Source organism: Dunckerocampus dactyliophorus, chromosome 6, assembly GCF_027744805.1.
Source record: "Dunckerocampus dactyliophorus isolate RoL2022-P2 chromosome 6, RoL_Ddac_1.1, whole genome shotgun sequence".
NCBI lineage: Eukaryota > Metazoa > Chordata > Actinopteri > Syngnathiformes > Syngnathidae > Dunckerocampus > Dunckerocampus dactyliophorus.
The window spans coordinates 14,133,638-14,150,472 of NC_072824.1; the positions used below are offsets into that span (position 1 = coordinate 14,133,638).

General features: G+C 40.8%; 2 protein-coding genes across 2 annotated transcripts; both read right to left on the reverse strand.

Moving 5' to 3' along the window:
* Positions 1-1,550: 1,550 nt before the first annotated feature.
* On the reverse strand, positions 1,551-8,185 carry LOC129182763 (suppressor of cytokine signaling 1-like). Its single transcript, XM_054779245.1, has 4 exons — positions 7,869-8,185; positions 6,683-7,100; positions 4,382-4,557; positions 1,551-3,514 (listed from the first exon to the last, which is right to left on the reverse strand). The coding sequence occupies exons 2-4, from the start codon at positions 6,884-6,886 to the stop codon at positions 3,190-3,192; spliced, it is 705 nt and encodes a 234-aa protein (XP_054635220.1). The 5' UTR covers positions 6,887-7,100; positions 7,869-8,185; the 3' UTR covers positions 1,551-3,189.
* Positions 8,186-11,287: 3,102 nt separating this feature from the next.
* LOC129182764 (ATP synthase membrane subunit K, mitochondrial-like) lies at positions 11,288-12,961 on the reverse strand. The gene is made up of 3 exons (XM_054779246.1): positions 12,739-12,961; positions 12,112-12,204; positions 11,288-11,503 (listed from the first exon to the last, which is right to left on the reverse strand). Exons 1-3 carry the CDS (start codon positions 12,805-12,807, stop codon positions 11,405-11,407), a joined length of 261 nt encoding a protein of 86 aa, XP_054635221.1. The 5' UTR covers positions 12,808-12,961; the 3' UTR covers positions 11,288-11,404.
* Positions 12,962-16,835: the final 3,874 nt, after the last annotated feature.

Here is a 16,835-nt window from a genome sequence, read left to right on the forward strand (position 1 = left end):
TGTGGCATTGTGCTCTGTGATAAAACTGCACATTTCAGAGTGGCCTTTTTATTGTGGGCAGTCTAAGGCACACCTGTGCACTAATCATGGTGTCTAATTAGCATCTTGATATGGCACACCTGTGCGGTGGGATGATTATCTCAGCAAAGGAGAAGTGCTCACTATTACAGATTTAGACAGATTTGTGAACAATATTTGAGAGAAATGGTGATATTGTGTATGTGGAAAAAGTTTTAGATCTTTGAGTTCATCTCATAAATAATGGGAGCAAAAACAAAACTGTTGCGTTTATATTTTTGTTGTAATAAGCTCCTCAAGAGTCCAGCTTTCACCTTGTGAAACGCATGGCGATTAAGCCCTCTCTGGAAAACACTAAATAATAATAAAAATAACGCATTAATGGTGGTAACAAATGTATTTAATTGTTTAATTAAATTAAAATTTGTGCTGTAATTCCTGCATGCGCATCATGACAAGCCACACCTCAGGTTGATGGAGGCAAGTGTCGCATCCCCACAGATGTACACAGAGTCTGACACTTTTTTAACGATTTATTCCTACCTTAACACATTAACAGCAATGTTCAGGTCCACCATACAGTCATGGCCAAAAATAATGTCATGGAAAAGATGCGAATTTTTTTGGCTAAAGATGCTTGGCCATGACTGTATATATCTCCAACTAGCAAACACGTCTCTCCTTCCATCCTCACCACATTCTCCCCACACTACCGCAGGTACCGAGGTGCATTCACAGACACACAGACACTCTGAACTCCAAACATAAACACAACATAGGTGGGTATTGTATTGTCCGTCAGTGAGTTAAAATTACTAATGTTCATTCAAGCAGTGTTCTATTTTCCACACAAAAAAGAGAAATGGCTAAGATCGCATTAAGAGGAGCCGGATGAGGTGGCTTGGGCATCTGGTCGAGATGCCTCCCGGACGCCACCCAGGGGAGGTGTTCAGGGCATGTCCAATCGGTAGGAGACCTCTAGGAAGACCCAGGACACGTTGGAGAGACTACAGTATGTCTCTCAACTGGCCTGGGAACGTTCCAGGATCCGCCGGGAGGAGCCTGACGAAGTAGCTGGGGAGAGGGAAGTCTGGGCTTCCCTGCTTAGGCTGCTTCCCCCGTGACCTGACCTCGGATAAGCGTAAGAAGATGGATGGATAGATGGCTAAGATGACAATTTAATTGTGTAGGATAAAAGTATGGCATCTCATAGTTTTACTGTTCATACTGTACTGCGTTTGAGGTTTACAGTAATGTTCTAAATACCTGTATTATACCTGCAGGCCGTCAATACCTGCCTAGTTCAGAGGAATTGCAGAGGGCGAGACATCGCAAAAAGACAGACACTTTATGGTGTGAAATATGTTTTAGTTTAATTAAAATGTTCAGTTCATTTGGAGCTGTAAATACATACGGTATGTTAAATATAAATAATGATGTCCTGTCATTTATTGTCCTATTAATAGTGATTAATCATGAATCATTCATTTACAACCTGATTACAAATATTATTAATTGAACAGGCCTAATAATAATATAATTGTGTTGCCATCAAATCACTCACTATTATTATTGCTATTATGATATACTGTATCATGTATGAATAATACATAAATATACAGTGTATATTTTATAATATTCACCACACTTAATGGTGAATCAACTGAATATTTTTGTATTGTGCTGACAAAATGCAATTGTGTGAAAACTTTATTGGGCAAAAGCGGCAAAATACTGCATAAATTCTACGACAAATACATTGAATCTGAAATAGCGAAGCGAAACTAAACATGCAACCCATGCAAGCTCTATATCTCTCAGGGGATTCATGTGTCTCTATGAAGACTGTGGTCTTTCGTCATCATGTTGAAGGTTAATGAGATCATTTGAGGAAAAAAGAAGTGTGTCCCAGGTGATAAGCACTATTTTTTTTTAAGGGGCCACTGCCAGTCAGATTTAGGGCAGGAAGTGGGACACATAGTAAAAACTTTTTCACCCACTCTTCTGAACACATTCCTACAAGATGTTGGAGTGTGTGTGTGGGAATATCTGTCCATTCATCCAGAAGAACATTTACTCTATGAGGTCAGAATTCAGTGGGCTTGCTGGCTCACCACCGCCCACAGGTTTTTGATAGGCTTGATGTCAGTTCAGGGGCCAACTAAAGGCTTAACCCTGATTGAAAAATTAATGACTGAAGAGGTGTGAGTCATCTATCATCTGCATTCATTGCTGTCCACTCGGTGAACTCAGACTTATCTGCTTCCCAAATCACCATCCCATGTACACACCATGTACAGGTATTTGTTTTGTGCTGTCCAATTGTGTAAGCTGCTTGTTATAGTATTCAAACAACAGGAATTACACCCTTGACTCCTTTGCAGGGTGAAACAGTTATATCTCATCAGTCTGAGCTCAACTTTACCAAAATAATCTCTGAAAAGTGCTCATACACAGTAACAAACAAGGATTGTTGCAGACGTAATTTAATGGCAGCAGCTGAGTGAAGCTGTTTGGTCACCCTATGTAATTACTTTGGTTTGAACCAACATTTATTAGCCATTAGTCATTTATTAGTAGTTTTTGGTAGAATACACATATGTGAGCCTGTCAAGACATTCAAATCTTAAGAAAAACTGCTGTGCGTGTACACATTCAAAGAAACGAAAAGGTAATATCTGAGGATAAAACAATAAACATTTCAGTAACTTTAAATTAGCGGCTCACAAACTTCTCTATGCACCGTACAGCTAGAACTAAGTTCTCTCAAGGACATTTACTTTCATGAAACTGTACAGTTCACCAATAACCCAGTTGGGCAGAGCGACAGTAAATGAATATGGTGTAACACATTAGTTCTACTTGTCTCTTGGTGCTCCTCAGTGGACACTACAATCTGTCAGGATCATCATGGCTAGTTTTGGCACACACGCTAAAAGCAAATACTGTACTTCCATTCTATGATGTTTTTCTGCCCCCCAGTGGAGATAATGACTGCTGCCGTTTCCTGTTTTAAGCATGCTTAAAAACTGTACACATCTTATCCATGTATCCTGTTATGACAGCAAAGAGGACTGCAAATATTAAACACAAATGCCTGGCATTTAAAACACTCGATCTATGTTTAACGGGTTGTATATTAACACACATACGGGCACACACACGCACACACTATAGAGAGTGAGGATAGGCCTGAACATAGTCTTTCACTTCACAGCTGAGTCCAGGTAAGGTCCTTATGTTTTCTGCACCGTACGTGTGCACCAATGCCCTCCTGCAGATCTGCTTGAGGAACTCAGGTCGCTGCATGCGGAAAGGCACCGTCAACTTACATGACGAGCTGCTGTAATGCGCAAGCAGAGCGAAGAGGGAGGGAAAAGTCTTTTCGCTTCCATACAGAGAGAAGAGCAGCTTGTTGAGCATCACACGAACGCTTATCGGGCCTTCATTGCTTTGGTAGCTCAGTGTGAAGAAGACATCTGGCTGGCCACTGTCTCTAAAAATTTCAACACCAGTCACTCTTTAGTTTTCACTTTGGCAATGACGTAAACTGTAACACATGGTAGTTTCATGCTGAGAGGGGAACATTTGTTTATTTGAGATGGGGTGTTTGTTCAAACCAAGGGTCTTCAACGTGTTTCAGGACAGGGAGCGATAAAGCAGAGACCCCCTACTACACCGGTGTCCAAACATATTCCACCGAGGGCCAAATAAATAAAAAAATGGAAGTATGTGAGGCCACTTGTAAGCTATTCATCACCCTTTGTTTACTTAATTACCGTACATGCTAAAACGATATGCAACATTTAAATATGATTGAAGAAAAACAGCCTACATCGCAGCTTTGCGTTACAGGTAACAAAGCAAATAGTGCCACAGGCCACTAAAAAGCAACTTGCAGCCCACAAAAACCGAGGTCTGACTGTATTTGAACAAATGGATTAACCAAACGAAAATGTCATTATCTGCGGTACCGCATGGGGTCGCAAACCCCCATTAAAGACCTCTGGTTTAAACTATTGGAGAAAATACTGCAAGACCTTTCTGACAGAACCACAACTCCTGTAATTGTACTGTGCAGGTGTGCCTAATAAAGTGTTAGCTGAGTAAAAATACACACTTAAGACATAAGAGTAATTATAAAATTATTGTAATAACCTAATTATCGTTGATATATCCAGTACACTGATGTCATGGAATTGTATTTGCAATTACGGGAACTGGGCTAAATTGTTCACAAGAACAACTTGTTCCACAAGTTTATTTCACATAAATATACTCAGCAACAAATCAAATGCCCCCTCTCTTCAACACACAACGCTAGGTCACATTAACTAACTAAGAAGAATCCACATTAAATTACCTGATGAGGAAGGTGCCTGGTGACGACTGGGAGAGTGTTTTGTGCGCCTCCTCCATGGTCATTGGTCCCCAGTAGTAAGAACTGTGCAGCAGCTGATGGTGAGTGTGTTTCACCAGTTTGTACTCGTCCAGGCTACGGAATGGACGCAGATGAGAGGGCAAGCTGGCCGCCTCCGCCTACAAGTGCACACATATGAATCATCATGGGAAATGTAGTTCTTTCCGCGTAAACCTAAAGCTAATGCAATCTAGTCTACATGTATCTTTACATAACTACACATCAACATAAATGATTAGTAGTAGCAGCTACAACTGCCGTCACGTGCCCGCCCGATTTGTTCCGCTGCATATTTGTGGATTTTGTCTCTTTGCTTTAAATTGTTAATGATTTGTTGTTTTTTTTATAGACAGTGGTTTGATGGCTATGAATCCACAGAGGGTTGGTTCAAAAGTCAATTCACTCAACATTTTCCAGCAGAAAGATGTGTTGTGTAACTGCATGTTTTTGTACACACAATACTATATGCTGTATGACTGTATAAACTGTATGGCTTGTAATAACTGTGAGAGGCATATTATAGGGTTTAGAGCAGGGGTCACCAATGTGGTGCCCGCGGGAACCAGGTAGCCCCCCCACGACCACATGAGGTCCCCGCAAGCCTGCTTTTCATTCAGGTTTTCAGTTAATAATGAAAGAACAGTAGAAAGAAATGCATTCTGAAATACAAAATGTGAGTTGTGGACACCAGAATTTTGTTAATGTTCTGGTAAAACGAGCATATTCGCTTTGTTTGGGTTTAAACTAGGCTCTGAAAATAAATGTTACAAAAATGAGTAGCTCTTGGCCATTTTCATTTTGTAAAAGTAGCTCTCACAAGGAAAAATGTTGGTGACCCCTGGTTTAGAGCATACATAATGACACATTGACTTCCCCACTGCATTTTCCGGTTCAAAGTCCAGTTTTCAGTGTGTAAATTCTGTTCTTTTTCTCCTACTGCTGCTACATTATGATGCGTACACCTCGCTGTTGCCCCCTGCGTAGTGAAGGACGTATTGCATGAACGAGCACTTCTCGAGTTAGACTGAATGGTTTACATTATTTGGGTGATGTCTGGCCGCTTATTGAGAACCAAGGATTTATTGAATCAATAATAGGCATTTTGGGGATTTTTTTTTTTTTGGTACGTTGGTCTTAGCACCCCCACAAATATCTGGAATCAACTTCTTCAGGTGCACCTGCACAATCTAGTCAGTGTTACCAACTTGGCAACTTTGTCGCTATATCTGTCGACATTCCAAACACTCTGGCGTCATTTTTTCGCAAAAGCGAATAGTGACAAATCTAGCGACTTTTTCTGGCCTCGTTGCAGAATTTTCTGGTATTTGGGGACTTAAAAGTGAAAGCACGTATTGTCCTGCAGTTTCTGTTCTCACTGAGCAGCAGCACCGCCCCAAAGCACTCGCACTCCACAGCACACTCAGAGCATAGTGGAGCTCTAGGCATCCATGAATGACGCATGTGCGATGTTTTACAGAGCAGGATCTAAAATGTAAATGTTTCTTAATCTTCATTAAATGACTACCCATTACACTCAAGCCTCATTCGGACTCGGTCGCTCACCTGTCAGTGTGTCAGAAAATGTGCTGGAAGAAAGTTATGTGATAAATGAAACAAGTAGTCCCAATTGCAAGATAAAAGGTGGAGGCTGGAGGCGAGTCTGGATGTCATTATTACGCTGTCTAGACTTTGAGAGGTGCTGGCCGAGATAAAAAATTAAAAATCTTTTATTTTGATGAAGTGATGGCCAATTTCAAATGAACAAACGAAAAATCAAGTTTATTTGTAGTTCTAAATGCAATGAAGGTGTTTTTACTCGCTTTTTTGGTCTCCTACAATGTTATGCTTTTTTCCTACTGCATCGTACGTCATACGCGAATAATATGTAATTTATTTGATGACATCATCTAGCGACTTCTAGGTCAGCCAATAGCTACTTTTCTTTCTCCTGAGGAGGTGGCAACAGTGAATCGAATACAATAGGGCCTTTTCAGACTCAGCTGGGAATGAGCTTTGTAAAGACAACTGTTGTATTAGAAGTCATCAGATTGGGCGAGTATATTTTGCTTGTGATATCATCTCATAACTATTAAAAAACATTCCCATGCTCAACATAGCATTCATGAGGTGGTGTTTTCACACTCAAATAAACAGACACAGGGTGGCATTTGAAAGTGAAACCAACACATTTTAGGTCACTCCCCACTCTTGTTCCAGTAGAATGAAGTAAAGTGAGATAAGTACCTGACACCAGGTTTCAAGTTCCTCGTCTGAGAGGTGTAGACAGTGGAGCTTGTTCCAGTGGCGCACATCCGGCTCTGTCTGCTGCTTTTGTTTCTCACTCTCTGGATTGTGGACCTGTTGAGGTCTTGCAGGTTCATCAGGTGCATGATTCTGGTTCTGTTTTTCATTCTGTGCTACTGTTTTAACCAGGTTATCTCTAACCATCCTATAAAACAGAATCCTCCACTGGACTGCCACATGTTTTACTATTGTCTCGTCTGTCCACCACAGGCAGATAGTCTGTGGCCAGCGCCTTCAGGTACTCTGCCCACCTTGTGGGTCCATGCTGCTTCTAGTCTTGATCCATAAGTGTCATCACTGAAGAAAGGCGGCAGGTCTCTGATCTGATGAGCTTTACTTCACTTAAGTGTCTGAGCAGCTGGAATACATAAAGACATATTTACATACCAGCTATTGTAAAGATTTATCACAATCAGAATGTGAAGATTCAGGATATACATACAAATAAACAAAATAACAATATAAATCAAGCCAAACACACGTTTACCATCAGGATCCATGCATTATTCACTGAAAAATCAAGCCAAATGTTAAAATCTGATCAAAAGCTATGTTGCTCAATGGAAAATCAGTTTCCATCAGGGTCATTCTTTTGTGGAAAGATCATCTTACGCACGCAAGGATGCTTTCACTTTCTCAGCATGTTGTGTGGTACCACTGAGCCCTTGAGTACATTAATAAAACTAAACAGCCCTTATTCACTTGCCAGCTTGTCCCCTAAATGTCTTCATGAACGGGACGGAGTGTACCTCCTCAGTTAAAGCTGCATTTACTGTGCAAATAAATGAGTTCTGGCATCAATAGCAACTGAGAAACACAGGGATAAGGATTATACTTTTAGGCTTGCATGTCCACACCGACTGAACACTGCAAGTTATAAATCCATTTCAACTCAATGCTGCATAAAAAAACAGCTAGAGTAACTACAAAAACTGTATACATACACACACATGTATGTATACATACAATTCTGAATATAGGCTACTGTACAAAAATATGTATACATAGACTGATGTTAAATGTGGGTAGACACTATCCTTGACAATGCTAATAGTATAAAATTGTAAATAAAACAAGCAATAAAAAGCAGGAGATAATAACAATAATAATACAATAATGCACTCACGAAATTTCCAGCTGGATGTTATTCTGATTTGCAGCTCGACCCCTCTCTTTTACTTTCATTTAAGACTTCACTCCTGGGAGGAGCGAAACATTACGGTGATATGCGTCTGTCCGGAAACTCAAGAACACTCGCGCAAACACAGACACAGCGGACCCTGCCGTCGACCGTCATGAATTGGAGCCATTTTCCATTGCCGATAGATTCTGTTAAATCACGTGACTTACAGGTAACGCGCAAGCGTGTCCGCTGCAGCTTTCGCTTTCGTTTGGAGACCCATGTATTTAAAGGCATGGAAACATAAAAATAAACTTGTTGCTTACTAGTTGACGACTGTGCAGAACTCTTAGCACAGCATCAGATTGTCGTTTTATGTTCTGTGCTTCTTTTAACTGGAAAGGGAGCTAAACGTGTATACGTTTATGTTGACAGCAAGAGATGCATTAACGCCCGCACATATATAGATATTGTTAAATGTTGTGGTTAATCATTCTTTTCTTAATACAGTATTGTATAGATCAGGGGTTACCGTTTTTTCTTGCGAGAGCTACTTTTAGAAAATGAAAATGGCCACGAGCTACTCATTTTTGTAGAAATGATTTTCATACCTTTATTTCAACCCAAACAAATCAAATATGCTTGTTTTACCAAAACATTCACAAAATGCTGGTATCCACAAGTCATATTTTATGTTTCAGAATACTTTTCTTTCTAGTGTTCTCACATTATTAACTGAAAACCTGAATGAAAAGCAGGCCTAAGGGCACCTCATCTGGTCGTGGGGGGCTACCTGGTGCCCACGGGCACTGTGTTGGTGACCCCTGGTATAGATGCTTACAACTGTGGTTCTCAACAGGGGTTCTCCTGAGTACTTGAAGGCACTCCAGAAGTTTCTTTCCATTGAAAAAATAAATACAAATGATTAATAGAATTTGTTAAAGCAATTCTTATATTCTTCTTATATTATACTAATATATATTATACACACACGCGCACGCAAACACACTCCTAATCAAAATTTACCCCTTTACTTTTTGCATTGTTGGATCTTAAAGAGTTTCTAAGTATAGCTTCAAAATGAAAAAAAAAGAGAAAGAAATGGGAGTGTAACAAAAAAATGTTTTAAGTAAACATTGTATTGCAAACAAGCATTCAATTGAAATAGGCTGATTGGAAGTTTAAGACCACAGCCTTTAGAACCCCAAAAATGGCAAAAACGTGGCTTCAGTGTCATTTGCTGTCAGGTATTCACACTGTAATGATCTCTTGATGGCAAAAAAGCTTTCTCTTTTTGAACGCGGTCTGATTGTTGAGCTGCATAAGCAAGGCCTCTCTCAGCCATTGCTGCTGAAGTTGTACGCAGTAAGACTTCTTAAAAGATCCTGAGAGTTATGGAACAAATGATCCGATTGGCTGTCCATCAAGACACGGGACAACCCTCGGCCTAAAGGAAGGTTGTTACTGGTGCCGAGTGCAGTCCAATAACCATCAGACGGCACCAGCGACAGAAGGGTTTTAAGAACATCGTCAAAAGCTTCGTCTCATTCCACGCTACAAAAGTTCCTGTTTAGAATTTGCACGAGAGCACCAAACATGGGACATTGAACGGTGGAACAAAGTTTTATTCTCTGATGAGAAAAAAAATAACCTTGACAGTCCTGATGGCTTCCAACGTTACTGGCATGACAAGCAGATCCCACGTTAGATGCTTTAGATGTTTTCCACACACAGTGTAGGGCAGTGTTTTTCAATAACTGTGCCACACCACACTAGTGTGCCATGAGGGATTGTCTGGCGTGCGGTGGGAAATGAGTAGTGATCGGCAGAGTAACCATGTAATACACTTCCATAGCAGTAGATGGCAGCCAGGTGGCAGCAGGTAGCTGATTGCTTTGTACAGATGGATGCATGGATGCGTCAGATGGTGGTGACAGTGGCATTGTGGCTAGCGAAACAGTAATGGAGAAGTTCTTGAAAAGGCCCAAGTATGAGTGGAGGTCAAAAGAAAGCAAAGATGGATAGCGCTGCTTGCCAACCGCCAGTAAATAATAGAAGAAGACAGATAGCCCAAGCAAAATCTCTTGCGCGAGGCAATACAGCGAACGCTATCTTTCATTTGGATTCAATTTCACTGGGGATGTAAGGAAACGACTCAGTTGTGCTTGGTGTGTGGTGAAAAGCTATCCAACAATGCCATGGTCCCAAGTAAGCTTAAACGCCATCTCCAAAAGAGACTGAGAGTTGTTGAGGAAGAGCTTTGTGTGTGTCTTTATTCAATTCCTGCCAGGACATCAGCTCTGTGTTCATCCAAACAGGCCTAGGTTTCACACTTATTTGATTACACTGTCTACACTGACACTGTGATGAGAATAACTTTATATTGTCACTGTAGGCTACAGAGTTCATTTGGTGACATTTTCTGCTGGTGGTGTGCCTCGTGATTTTTTCAAATAAAAAATGTGCCTTGGCTCAAAAAAGTTGAAAAACACTGGTGTAGGGGGCACCATCATGTTCTGGGGTGCTTTTTCCTTCAGTGGAGCTTCAGGTTGTGCAGGGGTGTCAAATGGCGGGTGACTGTGTGGAGATGTTGCAGGAGGCATGCCTCATGACTGTCGCCCCTCGTCTGTGTGGTAACGATTGGGTTTTTCAACGAGACAATGCTGCAGTCCACAATGGCCGCCCGACAAAGGACTTCTTCCAAAGGAATAACCTCACTCTTTTGGACCATCCTGTGTGTTCCTCTGATCTAAATCTAATTGACAACATTTGAGGATGGATGGCAAGGGACGTTTACAAAATGGACATCAGTTCCAGACAATGGATGTCCTCTGTAAAGACATCTTCACCACCTGGAGCAACATTCCCACTAGCCTCCTGTAAACACTGGCATCAAACATGCCAGAACCCTTTTTTTAAGCTATGGTCTTAAATCTTTGATTAGCCTATTTCAGTTTAATTGTTTTTAGCTAAATAAGGTTACCAAAATATTACCAACAGCTCTCAGCATGATGCAAAACCACAACCACAATAATTAATATGCCCATGGTTAAAGGAACACACCCTTCTAACAGGGTCAATCAAATTTTTGTAGTAGATTAGATTGTGCAGGTGTCTTAGAATAATGTAACCATCTCACACACACACACACACACACACACACAAAAACGCCGGTTGTGCTATGAATGATGCAACAAGATCAGTGCGAAACTGAAAGGAACTGACTTTCGTTCTGAGGTGCAGCTGCTTCCGCCCCATGATACGTTGACAGAAGTGTGACGTGCACGCTGCAAGCTGAGGGTAGTGGGCTGTGGGACATGTTCTCTTTTCATGTGTAGATATCAATAACAGCAGGTTACGGAACGTTCCACGAGGTCTTTTCGGGGAAGTAAACTTATACACCATGAGTAGCAGAACAGCAAACAAAGACACGATGGCCGATGTAGAGTAGACAACCTTTATTGACACCATAGGTATTATTCAGCACCATTTTCTTTTTCTTCACATCATAAATAACAGCAACACATTCAATATGCTTTTTTTCAGTCTGTGGAGTCTCTCTGAGCTTCTTTTTTGGTTTGTCTGTGCATGAAATAGGCCACCGCTGTGACAGCTATGACGCTGTAAGTAGCCAAGACACACTGGAAAAGAGCAGATAAGACACTTTCCTTATTTCCTCATATATCGGCCAGGGGAATTTATTTAGTCAACTGCAGAGGAGGCCAGGTGTTTATTATGGGTATGGTCTTTATTTTTTGCTTTTTTAAAATTTATTAAATAATATAATTACAACATATGCCAAGTGGAACTGGAGTTAAAAGGACAAAATGAGAAAATGCAGACTGCAAATGCAGAAGTAATCTGAACGCACATAAAAATGGAATGCACGCAACCAAAGATGATCTCTGCGTAGTGATAGGCATATCAATTCCGTGGTATCGATATATTGCTACTCGATTTCTGGCAAAGTATCTATACTAATTAATAAATGAAAAAAGCGCATGTGTCACTTCCACATCTTTTAAGGTAACTAACTACATAACAGCTTTTGTGCTGCAACCCTTTCTGTGCAAATGACACCGTCGATGAACTTTAGTAGTTATACAGTATTTACTACAAGATAGTTACTATGTCACTTTGTTTCAAGGAGAATTAATTGAGACAAGGCGTTAATTAAATGCCACTACCTGAGGAAATACGGTATGATAGAACGTGAAGATGTCTGTGTATGTGGGTGTGTATTACATACATTTCGGCGACCCTGTATGGTGTAGCTGTTAAAGTACTTCCTCAAACCGGTCAGCTTGACGGCAGCAGGCCCCTCGAGGCCAAACAGTTGCTTCTGAAATGCGCAAGAAAAGCACACAGAGGCCTTAGCGAAATAAGATGCCATTTTTGCATCATTTCAAAGTAATGTCATTTGTTTTATTTATCTATGAGGCTGTCAATGTGTCAATATGAAACATTTTAGGTTTTGGCCATTTCAGAACTATAATGTTCTTGTTGATTTGGGGTCATGCCATTTTATGGTGGTCACATTTTTACGTCAAAAAACCCTTATTTACCCAGTTCCATCTATCACAATACATGCAGGAGGAATGCGCTCTTCTGCAGAAGGTTAAAGCCATTCAATGACAACAAAAACAAAAGTAAAGAGGTTCCAAACAAGCCACATTTCTTGGTGTCTGTTGACGAATATGGTTCAGCAGTGAGCTTATACTGTGGAAGTATGGTCACAAGTAGTTGCATCTTGCTATCCCTTGCAAAGATTGCCATATGCCAGTAAAAGGCAGACAGATAGACCATTCACTAAAACGTACTAAATATATCATTCATAAAATTTATTGAAGGAAAAAAAGAGCAGAATCTTCCCTACCTTCACCTCTGTTATCAGATGCCCAAAGCTCGTGAGAGGGATGCGCACTTTTACAGGAGACGTCGGCATGATAGAATGCTATTTAAATACAAATCTCTCACACTTTCATTTGCTAACGTCGACTTTACAAGTCAGCTCAGAGTTGGCTATTAACTGTCTTATAACCAGTTAAGTTGGGTCACTTACAAAATTGCTTCATATGCACATGAAGTTCCGGGTTGCCATTATGACATCAGAATTAGGCCAATCAGATGTCTGTTTGTAAACTGTCCCCCAATAGACGCGTGGCTTGGTAGCAAGTTCTTGACTAGTCTGTTACACAAGTGGGTGTGATTTCGCTGCTCAGCCACTGGATGGCGACATATACAAGTATCGTAAAATAGAGTAAAAATGTGATTTTATTTATGTAGTACACATTGCATAAAGAAACTGTTGACCTTTGTGAAAGTAGGCAATTTTGACATGAGTCCACGAAAACTGATTTTGGTTTGAATTCATCCATAACATTATATTCATACAAAAAATACATTTCATATAGGCCTACTGTTTGTTAAGTCTGTGCTGTGTCAAGATGGGTGTATGAATAGGGTTGGGCATTGTTTGAATTTGAACGATTCCCGTTCTGACTCTGATTCCTCTTTTCAATTCCGTTTCCGAACAATTGTTTGCATGGTTTAAATGAGGGTACTAACCAGAATTCAAGCAGTTTTGGATGGCTTTGCATGCTGTGTTTTACAGATTTTTTAAAAAAACCCGGATTCCACTGACGTCAACGCAACCCGGACTTCCTTATATGCTAAACGCTGTAGGCCTGCCCTGCCCCCACTCTGCTTCACTCTGCTCTGTTCACTGTGTCAGCACATGCGGCTCCCAGGAAATGCAAACGGACAAGCATCAGGCAGAAATGGTTGGAGTTGCTGATTCCCGGAACAGCAAGAGAAAAATATGCTCATCTGTCAACGGCACTTCACACAGGACTTTTTTTGTGAACGTGGGCCAATACTAAGCTGGACTATCCGCCAAACTGTTGCTGAAGTCCGACGCCTTTCCAACATTACTTGGTCGTGTTGAAGAGTCAGAAGAGCAACCTGTAAGTAACAATTTATCAGTGTCCTAACTGTGTTTATTTTGTGTAAGTAATCGGTCAAAAGCGGTTGTCTGTGTAGCATTATAGAGTGTGCATACAGTGAGCAGAGAGAGTGTGACCAATCACAGCAGAGTGGCCTTGGTGGGGGGCGTACCTGCAGGAGGGTTGGGGGTGGAGTAAATTACACAGACAGTTTGGGTGGGAGGCAGGAAACCCAAGGAAACACTGCAGGAAGAGGTGCAGAGTCTGGAAGATCTAGAAAGCGTTCTGTGCGGGTTATTGTGTGTAGCTGCTCTATAGGAGTCCAGAACTTAATACAAAGGCCCGAAAATTTGTATAATAGGTCCCCTTTATGATATGAACTTTTATAAAATAAACTTTACTCTGAATTTCTCACAGGTCTGTCTTTCAAGCAATATATAAATATCAAACCATTCAACTTGACTATAAATGTTATGAAGTTTCTCTCTACAGGAGTACACTTTCACAAAGGATGTTTACTTTGAAAAGCTAATGAAAAACATTTCCACATATGCTGTGGTTTATGTGTTAGTGAGTGTGTGATGCTGCAGCCACTTAAACATGCACAATCAAACAACTTGTAAAAGATGTGTCTATGAAAAGTACACGGGCTAATGTCTAATCACTTAGCAAAAGTATACTTGTTTGCTGCCTCAATGTTGGTGTAAGCTATTTTTAATACACCCTTATTTTGTTAGAAGTAACAAAGATGTAGACAACAGCTCTTATTTTGAAGGCCGGAAGTGTGTTGCGTGGGTTGAGAAGGTCTTGACTGTTGCTAAACGAGACTAGCTGTGCACCAAGGACATTAGAATTCAAGCCAACTGGTGTCCACTTCCGTAGTATGGCCTGCGCGGGTGGTGGATGGTGAGCAGAAATCAAAGACACTGTATTGTAAAAGTGTCTTTGGCATACTGCTCAGCCATTAATTGCTCTTATAGACGGTCCAAAAGACCAAATTTGTCATTTTTCAAGTTTCCCAAAAACAAAGACAGGTAAGTGTCATAAAAATGTTGTAGATTTATAACACTGGTTGTTGTAAATAAACAGTCCATTGGACAAGACTTCTGCGATTGGCTGGCGACCAGTCTAGGGTGTACCCCGCCTGTCGCCCGAAGTCAGCTGTGATAGGCTCCAGCATGCCCCCGCGACCCTAATGAGGAGAAGCAGTATAGAAAATGGATGGATGGATGGATGGACAAAACTTAAAGTGTATATTGTGTGGGACTCCCGCACAATATAGCTTAAAGCTCATTTGTTTCTCTGAGTGATAAGTTGAATTCATGACAAGTCAGTGATGATGATGATGATTTAGGTTATAGTTTATCAAATATATTAACAATGCCATTACTGAAATAAATCTTGCATTGTGTAAATACTTCCACTTAATTATCCATTTAAGTATTATTATTTTGCATGTTGATTGTTAAGCGTTGGTATTACTGTAAAGAAGGAAAAAAAGTCAAAGAAGGAAAACGTTTCTTTCATACTGCTGCTCGGGTTTTTATTCAGATGTACACGTAGGTCACATTTCTGCAGTTTAGTGGATTTTTACACATTTCTATATATGCTGTACATATAAATTCATTGTGTTCAGTAAATAACATTCATCAATTTTATCAAAGTGTACGCACAGCGAAAAACTTTAATTTATACTCAGCTCAGAGCTAGTTACATTGGACACGATTGTCCGCCTAGCCCCGCCCACCTCTCTTGCTCACCATCATGGCGGACTGTCTGTGCCATGGCTTACTACACTCTGTTCCATTCATTGACTCGGCAGTCCTGTTTTAACTTTAGTGTCCTTGCTGCGCACGTGAATAAACTTACCTCCTCGAGCCATAGTGCCCACCTTTATTTACACTGAACTTCCACATCCTGAAACCCTCGGTTACGCTGGCATGAGACAGCCGCCATTGTTTGACTTCCCTGATTCTGACTGCTTCGAGGAAGTCTGACGTAGCGCATCAATGACGAGGAATTCTTGTTATTACCATACCATGAATCCGGAGGTGTTTAATCATATTGAGCCCACTTTGCATGAAATTGTGTTGCAAATGTTGCACTGACCCGACCGCTCTTTTTTTATGATGGTAAGGCAAACTTTTCTTCTTCGTTGGTGTTTGTGGCTATTTGCGAAGTAAGCATCAAAACTAGGAATCGAAAAATCACGGGAAAAATGCAATGTTAGTCCCGGTTCCCATCGATGCTTGAGACTCAATGCCCAACCCGATATATGAAGCCATGCTCGTTTCCTTTAGTAATGATTTGAGATCATATTAACACTGATCACATTAGTACTGGTAAACTCAATCCCTTTCCCTACCTCGAGTCACTAAATTGAATTGAGGACTCGATTCACTCGAGTCCAGTGTCACAGTGCACAAATACAAATGCGCAAAAAAAAAGCCTCACATGGAGACTCCCCTAGACATACAATATATACCAAGGATATATATGCACTAAGCAAACACCTCATTGAGATGGCTGGTCCGTTGCTGCATTGAGTTTTGATGTGGCAGATCTGCACCTTAAACAAATGCAAGAAAATGGACCAAACCTTTGAAGGATTGCACGTTTTTGGAGGCAGGTTTCACCATGGAAATCCATAGCATTATGCCACAGCATTATGCCACAAAGTCAACAAATTTTGTTTGTAAAATTGTTATAATGACCAAATATAGTGAAAAGTATTTTTTCAGCCTAACCTGTGAAAGGTAATCCCCTAAGATGTTGTTTGGACTGTAAATCGGTTGGTACAATTCCATGCAGAACATGAATTTGGCATCTTCCCCGGTCTCTCTTGCTACATCCAATATGGCGGTGAAGTCGATGTATGATTCAGCGCTCAATTTACCGTTTACGTCATCCGAGAAACTCGCAAATGCGCAACAAGTCCCATTACTCAACTCACTAAACCCATGAGCCCACGTCAGGTTCAAGATTCACTTGTCGGCACCCTCAAACCAGCGTTGATGAGTCAGGCTAG